Raw genomic sequence first — 13,915 nt, 5'->3', positions numbered from 1 at the left:
AAAAAAAAAATCTTAGGTAAATGATACGGGATCGCTTGGCGTTAGAGAATACTCTGAACTCAACTTCTTTATACTGGTGGCAACAGCTGAAGTTGACCATTCTAAATTAAATTAGAAGTTACATGTTGTTTCCTTTTAGAGCTTTCCTGGATAGCCACCCGGAATTGTTATATACAGAGTATTCCAGCCGTTCAGTTTCAGTGAAGAAGTAGAATTCAGAAGGGCTTGTGTGGGTATGAGAAGAGGTTAGCTAGATGGTCACAAAGGCCGCCATGGTAGACTGGGAGAACAGCTGCAGAATAAACGAGAAAACTGGAGCACCACCCTTAGGATAGGCAAATCCCCCCTTTCACCAGACCACAGAGTCTGGCAGAACTTTGGCAAAATAAGCATCAGGATCAGGAGCCAGGGTGGAGCAGCATGGGAAACTGAGTGCAGGATCTAGGTGCACAGAAAATGTAAAAATCCACAGTACTTACAGGCTACCAGAGCCTAATGACAAATCACAAAAATTACAAGGAGAATGGTCACCTCACCTTGAGTCTATTGGGCCAAACTATATGAAATTGTTGCCGTTTCACTGTTTTCGACAAACACAAATGCAAGTTCATACGGTTCAACCTAACAACAGTCTAAATCATGCTGAGTGAACGGGATTGCTCTGCCTCTGCCTATCTTGGTGATACAGGTCTGATGGAGGATTTGCATCTGAAGATCGGGGACCTTTATTTGACCTTCCCTGGAGCTCTGGTGTTCCATTGAGGGGCTCCAGGGGCATCTTAGAGGGCCAGGAATGGGTTGGAGTGGAAGTCATGTGAATGAGGCACTGATACTCCTGTCAGAAGGACCATTTTCATTTTGTCTGCTTTCTGTTGGGGGATTCCACTTACGATCTGATTTGTAAAAGGAGAGGGAGAGGTTTTCATGTCCTAAAAAAAAAAAGGGTTCAAAACCTGTAGAGCATGTTCATTTTGTTAAAGGAACCCACATACAAATCTTGACATTCTAGAGTACTGAAGTTTCAAAACTACGAATCCAGAAGATCGTGAGCAAATGTGTTGATACATCATTTCATGAAAAGCAGGAAAGAATTTTCATTCTTGATGATAGTACTCTCCCTCCAGTTGGGTTAATACCATGTTCAAAGAAAATACATCCAAAATGGCATTGTGAAATTTCAGAGGGTGAAAAGCATATTTCTCAGCACAGAAATGGAAATGAATCTTGGGTAGAGACAGAAAGAATGGTCATATTTTTGCCTTTAAACTATTGGGGACAAGGGTGAAAAAGGGTATTGTTCAAAATACAAGTCAAAAAACACTCCCATAGGCATGTACACCACATGACTTGCAGCTCCTGCTGGCCCTCATGGCTCATGGTCATATTTGGGGTGTTTATGGAGAAACTGGACAATTGCCTGTGTAGAATCTGGGCTGTGTCTACTTATTGAATTTGTTTGATACTTTTTACTACACATAACCAATTAATTTAGTCCAGAAAGCAGATGAGGTCATTGAGCAGTAGGCCAATTTAATGAATGAATTCAATCTTACTTAATGAAATTTTCTCCAAACCGTAGGGATGCATTCATCAGTTTGGGCAAAATATGAAGGCAGTTGTACTTGTGTGGTTACAATTGCAGTCATAAGCCCCACCCTTTCAACGTGCTGACTTAGGCATAAAGGACTCTCTGGAAGTCTAGGGGTGCCTGGGTGGCTCAGTCAGTTGAGTGTCCTACTTTGGCTCAGGTCATGATCTCACGGTTAATGAGTTCGAGCCCTGCATCAGGCTCTGTGCTGACAGCTTGGAGCCTGGAGCCTGCTTCAGATTCTGTGTCTCCGTCTCTCTCTGCCCCTCCCCTGCTCACACTCTGTCTCTCTCTCTCTCCCTCGCTCTCTCTTTCTCAAAAATAAGTAACTTTTTTTTTTAAAGGACTCTCTGGAGGTCTAAAAACAAATATCTATTTAGCAAACGTTTTAGTATCCCATATTTAATTTAAAAATTTTTAAAGCTAAACTTACCTGTGAGATGTTATTTGGGGAGAAGTTAAAGTCCCCTTAAATGTCTCACAGAAGAAATGAGGGTTTTAAAATTCTCTTTTAGTAAACAGCTAGGGGATCTGTCTTACTCTAAACTGCCGTGAGAATGAAAAACAATTTACATGAAGAGAAGATTGTGCTAGGGAACAGAAGTACCTCTTGATTGAACAACGGTCTTATGATTTTCAAGCAAAGTGGACAAAACCTCCTCCCACTGGCTGGCAAAAACGAAAGATATAATTAGATTAAAAATCTGCTGCTTACATGAAACCAAAAGACCCATCTGTACAAAGATCCAAACGAAGGGCTATTTTCTTTCAGAGGTTAACTTAAGACTTTTTTCATAAGGATATCCTCACTTTACTGCACACTGAACCTGATTTTTTAAAAAGTTAAGTTGGTAAGCCCAATTCCAGCCTCATTTCATTTACTGTTTAGATTAGTACTAAAAATGAGCTACTAATGTCTAGGTCCTTTGTTATGAAGGATTTTCTTTCAATGCCTACTAGAAAGGTGGCTTAGCTGTCTAAGTATCAGCTTTAAATACCTAGACTCCCTGGAACCATAGGCTGGATTCTCAGAAGGGCTAGGGAACCCCTTAATTATTCTGAAATAGATGGTGTGGCAGGCCATGTCCTTTACAAGTGCCTTTCTGTAAAATCTCAAAAACCAAACTACTCTGTGGACATTAAAAAATCAATAACTGTTTTCCTTTCATTTGGAGAAATACTGGTTTGCCCTATGATCTCCGAAATCTAAAAGTATGTGCTTTTCATTTAGTATCCTTTGTGATTTCTTAGCATGCTGTATCCTACGCTACGTACAAACTTTAACAATAATATTTGTTTGTGTAAAGACGGTACTTTGAATTTGGCTGAGCTAGTGCGATGGAAGGATGAGCCTGCAGAGAACCATACTTTGGAGCCCATGTGGTGAGAAGAGGGCCTTTCTTCATCTTTACTTGATCTGTTCTATGGATGGGGTCTTTTTAGTTCTCACGGTTTGATTTTAACGTTGTATTAACCCACAGCATTCCTTCGAAGTCCTTTGTAGTGGCTGATGATGTCATTTCATTCTGGCTGGAAAGCTGTCTTTTACCTACTGTATTTTAGATGTTTAAATACAACGGCCGAACGAGAGATTTGCATTACAAACTTTTTGAAAGGTGTAACTATCTCTTAATAACATAAAGTACCCCAGATATCAGGGCACGAAGGGGTTTGCACACCAAGTCGACAAGGTGCCCAAGCTGTAGGAACTCATGGGCACGGACTTATTAAAAACAATCAGCAGAATCATCCAAATGAGCCACTATAGAGGACTTTGCTAATTTGTTCGCTAGAACAGTCATTATGAAATCCATGCCTTTGGGGCGCCTGGGTGGCTCAGTCGGTTGAGCGTCCGACTTCGGCTCAGGTCACGATCTCGCGGTTCGTGAGTTCGAGCCCCGCGTCAGGCTCTGGGCTGATGGCTCAGAGCCTGGAGCCTGCTTCTGATTCTGTGTCTCCCTCTCTCTCTGCCCCTCCCCCGTTCATGCTCTGTCTCTCTCTGTCCCAAAAATAAATAAACGTTAAAAAAAAATTAAAAAAAAAAAAAAATCCATGCCTTTAAAAGGGACTTCTTAGACCCTCCACACTTGATAATAAAGGCAGACTTTCCAGTGGGGGAGAGAGAATCAGCTGGAGCTTTGGGACCTAACTCTTGTCCTCTGGTAGTCGCCTGGAGTCTTCAGGACTGGAGTCGCCTGGAGTCGCCTGTGGAACCAGAGCTGGGCCCTGCTGGGGAAGCCATGGCCTTCCTCTGGCCCTGGTGGCAGTGGGGAATCCTGAGAGATCCCAAAGAAGAAGGTGAATCTGGAGTTGGAAATCAAGGCCATTCTCCTCCTGGATTGGACCTGGATTTGAATTTATTTATTTATTTACTTATTTATTTTTGGTTAAGGAAGAAAATGGGTTTCCTCGGAGCGTTTTACAGGGTATTAAAAAAACTAGAAGACCCAGGTTGTTTTAGCTTGAGAAAATGATCTCCGGGAGGTTACTTAAATTCCCTATTTACCTCAGTTACTTTAGTTACCTTAGTTTCCCTGCGGGGGGGGAAAATGGAAATAATAAGGCCTCCTGGTCACAAAGGGGCAGCTGTGAAAAATAGAAAGGGTTTTGGTTTTTATGTGGGAAAAGCATGTGCAAAATATTACTCATGTATTGAGGTGCAGGAAAGTATCCTGCCGGTCACACTAAAGATTGATATGCGTAGTTGACATTATTCAATTCTTAAAGAGATATACGGCCGACCATGTTTCTGATGACAGGAATCCTAAGGGGCAACTGTTTCCTAGGTATCAACACTTAGTCCTAAGCTAGGAGATACTTCAAGGAAGATAAGAGACTTGCAGTTTGTTTGGTGTCTCCGAAGATTGCCAGACTACGGTTTGTTTCCTTTCCCTTTTTATGAATGGCTGTAGTATTATGCTTCCGTCTGCATTTTCTATCCAAGCCATTCATAAAAAAAATAACAACCAAACAAAATAACAACAACAAAAAACTTTCTCGGCACGGTCTGGAGCCATTGGGTGCCAGAGGCTGGGAAAACATGCTGGCAGCCGTAACCCCAACTGGCACTGAGCGCATTCAAGGGTCTGTTTGTTTGGTGGTCGGAAAAGTATGAAGTGCTGTGTGCAAGGGCAGCTGGGAGAGGTTCTGTGACACGGGCTAGGCCGGGAGCCAGCGCTGGCAGAGTTTCAGACATTGTCTTTCCCCTCATTGAAGTGTCAGGACCTAATTCATGGAAAATTGGGTGAGTTGGCAGCCCTTTCAGAGGATTTCATTGAGCCCCGCAGTGCGCAGAAGCCACATGAATGCGGGATCTTCAGCCAAAAGAGGAGGGGAACTTCTGGGCAGTAGAAACCAGTCAGCCTGCAAGAATGCGTGGGGATTTGAAGCGGTTTGGGAGTAAACATGTGTACAGGTGTAATCGGCGGGAAGAAAGAGAAGGAAGAAAGGGTCTGTCCTGACACATGGCTCTTCTGAAATGAATACTCTCTTAGCACACACTTTTGGACCCTCAGAGGCAAGAAGTCCTAATCACGTTTGGTTCAGTTCCACTTGGAGAGGACATTGTCTCCATACCTGGCTTTTCATGATGTCATCTCTCCTGTGATTTTCAAGTCAAAGGGCAGAATTTTTTTTCTTTTCAGTAAACAAAAGTATCTTGCCATTTTTAAAACTGTTTATCTCGTCCATCCAAAAAAAAAAAAAAAAAGCTCTGATGATCTTTATGTAACATGTTTAATACGTCAGCCATAGGACAATCGCATCGTCACAGAAATTCCGAGAGGAAGGAAAATGAATAGGAGCTGTATGCCCCCACGATATAGTGAATTTACCCTAACTTCTGTCATTTGGGAGAACTGTAGAAATTTTATTTTTTTCATCTGTGCCACGAAAGTGCGTCACTGGCCACATCAGAGTGGCTCGGTTGGACTTGCAAACCGTAGTGATAGGTACATAGAAGAAGTAAGGCTCATATTCAGGTGTGAAAGTGAGTACTGGAAGTCATCCATCAAAAAGCTCGTGCTTCAAATCCCAACTTTACAATACCAAAGAAAGATTTAAATATCTTTCTAATATTCTAATTATTGGAAAATTCATTTAAGCTGGGTAGAAAAAACTTCCCTTAGGTGTTTCACTCAAAAAAGAGAATTCTGGGGGCGCCTGGGTGGCTCAGTCGGTTAAGCGTCCGACTTCGGCTCAGGTCATGATCTCGCGGTCCGTGGGTTCGAGCCCCACGTCGGGCTCTGTGCTGACCGCTCAGAGCCTGGAGCCTATTTCAGATTCTGGGTCTCCCTCTCTCTCTGACCCTCCCCCGTTCATGCTCTGTCTCTATCTCAAAAATAAATAAACGTTAAAAAAAATTTAAAAAAAAAGAGAATTCTGTTCTATATACGTAATTAGATACAGATATAGATAGAATACAATATTCTGCAAATGAAACCATCAAGAAAGCAAACAAACCCACAGGATGGTAGAAAACATTTGCAAATCATATTCTGATGGTACTCATATCCAGAACATATAAAGAACTCTTAACTCAATAATGAAAAGACACATTTGAAAATGGGCAAGAGATCTGGAAGATATTTCTCTAAAGAAGATACATAAATTGGGGCACCTGGGTGGGTCAGTAAGTTAAGTGTCCGACTTTGGCTCAGGTCATGATGTCGCGGTTCGTAAGTTCGAGACCCGCATCGGGCTCTGTGCTAATAGCTCAGAGCCTGGAGCCTACTTCGGATTCTGTGTCTCCCTCTCTATCTGCCCCTCCTCCACTCCCTCTCTCTCTCTCTCTCTCTCTCTGTCTCTCAAAAATAAATAAACGTTAAAAAAAAAAAAAGAAGATAAATAAATTGCCCATAAGCCCATGAAAAGATTTTCAGCCTCAATTGTCATTAGGGAAAAATCAGATCAAAACCCCAGTGACGAACTTCACACCCAGTGGGATATTTATAACGAAAAAGACAGGCAACAGCAAGTGTTGACACGTATGTGGAGAAATTGGGACCCTCATGCATTGCTGGTGGAAATGTAAAATGGTGCAGCTGCTTTGAAATACTGACAGCTCCTCAAAAAGTTTATCCTAGAGTCACCTGTATGACCCAGAAATTCCACTCCAAACTACCCAAGAGAAATGAAAACATGTCTCCACTAAAACTTGCATACGAATGCTCATGGCATTATTCATGATAGCCAAATGGCAGAAACAACCCAAATGTCCATCGGCTGACGGATGGATCAACAAAATGTGGTGTGGCCATACAATGGGATGTTATGGAGTCATAAAGAGGAATGAAGTACCACCGATGCATGGTATGACCCAGATGACCCTGGAACACGTTATGCTAAGGAAGAGAAGCCAGGCACAAAAGACCATATATTGTATGATTCCATTTACCTAAAATGTCTGGAGTAGGCAGATTTACAGGGACGGAGAGATGAGTGGTTGGTTAGGGAGGGTAGGGTGACTAGGCAGGCGGCAGGGAGTGGGGGGTAGTCAATAATAACGGGTATGGGGTTTCTTCTAGAGGAGGTGAAATGTTCTGAAATTAGGTTGTGATGATGATGACACTACAACTCTCCGGATGTACTAAAGAAACTGAACCGTACACATTATTGGTGAGTTGTATCGTATGTAAACTGTATCCCAAGAGAGCGGAGTGTTTTTAAAACAAAATGTTAGCAAATTAGGCCCTTTCACACCTCCCGTGAATCTAATTTTAGAACCAAATTTTTGCAGACAAATGTGTATATTTGAAACACGTATACTTAATTATTGTCATGAAGTATGTTTCCTTCTAAGACGTAACAGGTTTTTTGTTTGTTTGTTTCTTCTTTAGCCACAACAAGTCGTTCAGAAGAAGCCTGCTCAGGTAAGAGATGGGCATTATGATTTTCTTTTCCTTCCAATTAATATAAAGAGTAAAGTGAAAAGATATAACCCAAAATTAAACCTTAAATGTGTCCTTTTCTAGTTTTGATTATGTCAGCATCCCAGTATTCATGAAAATTCGTTGTGTCCTTCAGACAAAGCCAGGAATACATAGTCTGAGTTGTGTCACCGAAAACCGTAGGGGGCGCCTGGTGAGCTCAGTTGATGGAGCTTTTGGGACTTTTGATCTTAAGGTGTTTTAAGGCTGAGCCTCAAGTTGGGTGTAGAAATTACTTACAAATAAAATCTTAAAAGAAAAAAGAAAAGAAAACCGTAGAAGATCAAGGCCTGAAGTGTACAAAGCAAATAGAAATACTTTAAAAAGTAAAATCTTTATTTCAGTGCCTCATACGAAATATTTAATGATCTTACCATGTGTTTTGCCAATCTTAAACATCAAATTTTGTCCTTTCCTTCTATCTACCCATATTCCATTGACTCGATACAGGACTTATTAGCTGAAAGATATATCATGATTCATGACAGGAAACATATCTGTTCATTGAATTATTCCATAACCTTGGATAAGCCAAAACATCCTCAAAGAGGGCTGAGAAACTGGGAAATTAAGTCATATCAATTTTGCAGATTGATGAACCCTCAGGTCCTGCCTTCTTGGCTGCATCACAGTTTCTGAGGTGTTGGCAACATCAAAATGAGGAGCCAGGTTTACTTTTCTTACTCTTTATGCTTGGTGTTTTTGTCCTAAATATAATCTATACATGGAAACATAAGAATTGTATCTATTGAGGAAGTAGATCTTGAAGGAAGAAAAAACCTGAAGATTAAATTAACCACGAGTAAATTTAACCAAGAGTCAATTTAACCATTCTTAAAGTATAAATATGTCCCACAATTCTCCCCTTCCAAGTTTAAAGAGATACCCAGGAGATCTGGCTTTATCACACAGAAACTGCTGAAGTCAGTTGTTACCCGGTGTTGTGGGTTATCAAGTTCTTTGTAGATCTCTTTCACATAATTGAAAATATCCATGTGATCTTTTCTCTGGAGGTCTCTAAAAAGGTACTTTGCACCCTGTTCTCTTGGGACAATGTTGCTTTGACTGGGAAAGACCATCCGAGCAATCTTATGTGTCTACTATTCTTTACAAATGCTGCTTGAAAGAGAACTGAAGCTTCTAAACACATGTAAGCATGCAGGGAAAATGGGTCAGCGTATTTACATCTATGTGTTAAGTAGAATAAAAGAGAGTTAACATGAAAAAAATCTCTCAGGGCTGCCCCCATTCCTAAAAGCCAACAGTGGTAGGGGGAACTAAAAATAAATACCAGTGTTTGAGTGTTTGTAAACAATATTAAACAAAACAAAATATAAACAAAAACTTGACATTTTAAGTAGGAGATTGCGAATATATTTAGCCTCTCATCTTTCATCAGTAAGAAAATCAAGAGAAAGTAAATTTAAAAGTCAGTTCACTTGAGCCAAAGGATACTGCCGTGTTCACTGTTGCATCACTGGCTATGAACATTAGATTAATAACCTTCTGTGGTCTGTTAACAACATTGACTCAGTATCTATTCTTGGTGTTGTAGGGAAGATGAGGCACATGAAATAGTTATTGCATCCAAGAAATGTGTAATCTGGTTCAGAGTTTCTTAGCCTTAGCTGCGTGGTAGAATCACCTAGAGATCATATAGGACATACATATATCACCATGTACCTGAACTGTGTATATGCCTGAACCCTGCCCAGTAGTATCTGCAGAGCCAGCCCTTGTGAGCCAATCGTGAGCACCTCTTTCAAATTCTGTGTTAGGTGACGTCCAGTAGGTAGCTTGAAATCGACTATGATGTAAGTATTTACACCGTGGAATTTGACAGCTGCTACCGATCAGGACCTTTTTTTCCTGAAGAGCAAGTTTGCCTGCGCCCACCGGCCCTACCCTTCACTGATTCTGATTTTTTGGGGTCTGAAGACCCAAGCATCGGTATTTTTTATGAACTCCCCAAGCGATTCTAATGTGCAGCCAGAGGTGAAGATACTTGGTGAACACGCACGAGAAGACATGTGAACATTTGTTGAACAAATGACCACAGAGCGCCAATGGATATGAGGCACATAGGGGATACAGTCGGATGAGTGGAATACCGTGTGTTACTTAAGGGGATAATTCCTGGAAGACTTTTTATTTTGTGTTGCCGTCTAGTTGCAGAGGGGAAAATGGAGATATAAATTAGGGAAACAGAGATGCTATGAATGAGATGAGTGGCAGATTCAAAAGTAGAGGGGCAGAAACGAATAAATTACAGGTGGAGATTATCAGTGTGTCTGAAACTGATTGCGGATTGGTCAGTAATACACCAAGAAATAATAAATGTTTTCCCAAGAAACTCAGGAATGGCAAAGAAGGCACAGAAGGACTGGGCTGGTCTTCGCTGATCCGTGTGGTTGTGTTACAGACCCTGCTCCAGAAGTTGCCCTTGAAAGGAGAGTTCAGAGTTAAAAAAATAAAAAATAAAAAAAGAATGTGAGCTCATTGGGCTTCCTAATCTATATTGTCTAAGGACATGGTGATGAATTATATAAACATGGGGGCTACAAGGAAGTTCATGGAGGATAATGTAAATTTAACACTACATTCAAAAGGATCTCTTCCTTTTCCATCTGTTTATTTCAAAATACCCTCCCAGATGGCTTTTCCATGTGGCAGTCTGGATTAACTCAGGCTCATATCCTTTCTTCATCAACAGTACTATATTCAGATCCTGTTTTGAGGTGGTGAAAATTTTAATACAATGAAGTATTTCACATCTAAAGAAAAGAGCTCGGCAGCGTGTAAGGAGACCTAGGTTTTGCTTTCTGGCCCCATCACTGGACGAATTAATCTCTCTGTGCCTCATTTATCCATCTGTGGACTGGGATCAAACAACACATCTCCCTTACTCCCAAGAAAACTTTGAGAGATCCATAATTCTATAAATTCCAGGGAGCATTACTATGTTCTGACTTATTTGGGGAGGCTGGATTTCTAATTTCCGGAGATTTATACTCTCAAAAAGTCTAGAATTCTAATTCCTCCAAAACTGTCTTTTTGACCTCAGGCGTTTTCCCTGCACGTTTCAAAAATAAAGATTGTTTAATCTTTAAGGGGGAAATGTTACAGTGATTGCCACATCCTCTCATTAGGATTGAAGCAGTCAGAACCACTTTTCTTGGCGGTATGTCGCAATTACAAAGACTCTATTGTGAAATATCCCAATGCCATCAAATTCTGAAATTTGAGAATTCCAGAGCTTCAAGAGTGCCACTTCTGGAAACTGGTATACAAAGCAGCAAAATTCATTCTGAGGAGACAAGTGTAGAATTACAGTAAGTCCCCAAATTGAGATATGTGTTTATGTATGTAAATACATGTGTCCAGAGAAGAATAAAAATTTAAGGGAAACCCTGCTGCCAGGGTTTGTGTTTATAAAGTCCACCAGGTGCCATCAGCTACAGACGTTAAGTGTGTCCCACATCCTAAGGGGAAAGTTAATGGTCTCTTAAAAATCTAAAGAGAAAAATCTGCAATATTCACATTAATCTGTTTAATTACAGAAACGGTGAGGACAAAGATTACTAGGGCACTCTATTTTTATTTAAAATGGCAAATTAAGCAATAAATGGAAATGAGCTCATGTCTTCGTGTTTTAGCAGTGTGATGCAGTTGACTTCTCAGCCACATGGAACACATTCTTTGGTAGGAAACAGTGGTGGGATTTGTTGTCAGTGTTGCTTTTATAAAAGTTAACCCCATACAAGTATCCGATTATTATTATCGATAGAGGGAATGCTGTTCCTCGGCTTGTCACTTTGATGAGAATAAATCTCACGCCCTCTCAGACCTCTAAAAAGGTTTTGCTGGTCCGTCAGATATCTTCTTGTTTCTTGGGTTCCTTCTCTGAAGGCTTTGAACAGAGATCCAAAGTGACTCCTGCTAGATAATTCAGATAGTCTTTTCTCACCTGAGTCTACCCAAATGGGAAAATCGGCTTTAAAAATCCTAACGGTTCTCCTGACTTTCAACCCAGTTTTCCTCATGGTTGTTCTGCCCTGGCAAGCGCCACCTCTAGCAACGAAGACAGGTATAAACCTGCTCCTTTTCAATTTCCCAACAAGAGGCTTGGAAAGTTCCCCGTTTCTAAAAGAGCAGAAACAGAGCTTTGTGTTTTGAGGTAGAATCTTTACCTGCGAGTAACATCTTCTGTGGGGGGGTGTGTACCAGGGCAAAGAACTCTCAGTAAGCCTGGTTATCATGGGACTTTTCCCCTCTTAAAAAAAAAAAAAAAAAAAAAGGTTGAATGTTTTTACAGGGACTTCAAGAGCTGTTTTAAGGATGTTTATATTTCAGACAACCTAAACATTGTTTGGAGCAAAAGGAGAGATTTCGTTTTGGGACAAGCACGTTGATGAATTGCAGTCAGCATCTTGTTCTTAAAGAAGGCATTTTGACTGGGGGCTCTCGGTCTAGACACACAAAGGAGAAAGGAGGAGGGGGAGAGAGGGAGGGTATTCTCAGTCCAACACTCGTCTTTTAAATGGTACCTTGGCCAATGCAGTAAATAATTCCTAATAAATCCAATTTGCAAATGGTCACTCTCCCATTGCACCGTGATTTATGCTGCCCAAGTCATAAAGAGCACTGATTTATTTATTTTCCTACTTAGGCTCTTTCAAGCTGGCAAAACATTTTGTGGGCCAGTAATTGTTTGGTACCAACCGGCAAAACACGAGAATTCTATCAAAGCCCAGCCTGAGCGGCACTGTTTTGTTGTAGAGGAAATACTTTTTGATTTAACCTCTGACCTCTGACATTGCAAAGGTCAAGGGAAAAGGAGAGAGCACAGCAGAAATCAACGTTTAACCCTTACAGTAAAATCCCTCAAGGACGTAACAGCACAGGTGGGGCAAAGAGACATATCAAAATTATTATTAACCATAAACATATGAAGTAATTAGCTTAGCCAACACTTGTAATAAGGGAATATGAGCGAGGTGAAGTCAGCTGTGTTTTGGCAGAGAATGTCTCATAGAGATGACATAAACTTCTAACAGAAGTGAAAACACATCACTCAATGTAAAAACCTCCAAAAGGCAAAAATTTAGTGTTTCTGGGTTTGCCAGATTTCCTATATGAGTTTTTTTTTTTTTTTAAGTATGATTGTTTTTAACTATGTGAAGCCCATGGATCAGGCTAAAAATGAAAATGGCAATGTCTGCCTGCTTTTCCTCTGCGTGGTGATGTGAGTTGAATAAACACCAATTGTTTATTCAATAGGTAAACTTTCTTCTCATTATCCAAACATGCTGACCCAAATTAATATGGATAAATAGTAACTGGTTTTAAAACCTGGTCTTTCTAAGAAAATCTGTAATGTTTGAATAGAAATCTATTGCTTTGTCCAAGATACTTCCTTTACGTTCAGGAAGTGTTTGCTGAACACTCAAATGTATATTGAGTAATTATTTGTTGACTTACTGCTGTTACTGATATTTTCACAACTTTATTCAAAAGTCCTAACCCAGGACAATGAAAAACATTCGGTGAAAAATGTTTGACTAAAATCCAGCAATGTTCTCTTCCCTGGCGACAAATACAACAATATGCAAAATTTATACACATAGAAAACAAAGAGAAAAGGTTTCTCCTGGTCTGTGCCACCGATAAACACATCTGGAATGGAACCATTAAATACCCTTTAACCTAGCCATTTTCAAAAACTGCTTTGCATGAAAACAAGAACATTCCTCAACCATTTTTGGAGATGTTGAAATAAACTTCCTTCTTCTGAATGCTTCCTTCGTGCAAAAATCCTTTCGCTACATCTTTAGTATTTTTCAAACCTGAGGCTCCTTTAGTAAGCATTAGAATGGGCATGGCAAATCCATACAGCTCACCATCCTCAGAAAGGGCAACTTACAGGATCTTGAAACTTGCAGTCAGTTTATCCGTGAAATGATTTCCCTATCTGCAAAGTGTGACTCCCTTCTGAAATCAGTGGTAAATATCCCTTCACCCCAGGAAACAAATCTGCATATCCTGGGGATGAACAGTGACCTCTGTTTACGATACTTTCAGTGACAGAACCCTGATCAAGGACACAGACGAGAGAAACAGGAGTGCATTTAAGAAACCAAAAACCTCTTGTTTGGTTTTCTTTTTCAAGGCTTTATTTAAAAATCATGTGTTTCTTTCTCACCAATCTATCATTGAATCACAGGTAAAGAAACACACAGAGAATGAGTAACTGCAATTAATCATTATTCCACACTGTATCTTAGAGGATTTTTTTTCTCTTTTTTTTTTCAAAAATGTTTCCATTTGGTTGTCACATTTTCCCCTCACACCCTGCTGGGCAGTTAGGTGGGTATGGTCATTACTGGTCTGACACAGTGAG

At 40.5% G+C, this 13,915-nt stretch overlaps 1 protein-coding gene across 2 annotated transcripts in view; it reads left to right on the top strand.

Annotated features, from left to right (window-relative positions):
- The window catches only part of HMGA2 (high mobility group AT-hook 2), a 137,389-nt gene that overhangs the window by 118,153 nt on the left and 5,321 nt on the right, over positions 1-13,915 (top strand). For both annotated transcript variants that reach the window (XM_019455015.2, XM_019455016.2), the window contains one exon: positions 7,426-7,458. In XM_019455015.2, coding sequence (XP_019310560.1) covers positions 7,426-7,458 — 33 coding nt within the window. The remainder of the gene's footprint in view (positions 1-7,425; positions 7,459-13,915) is intronic.

The sequence above is a fragment of the Panthera pardus genome, unplaced genomic scaffold (assembly GCF_024362965.1).
Source record: "Panthera pardus isolate Hobbes unplaced genomic scaffold, ASM2436296v1 HiC_scaffold_6, whole genome shotgun sequence".
Taxonomy (NCBI): domain Eukaryota; kingdom Metazoa; phylum Chordata; class Mammalia; order Carnivora; family Felidae; genus Panthera; species Panthera pardus.
This window is presented reverse-complemented; position numbering and strand designations above follow the sequence as displayed.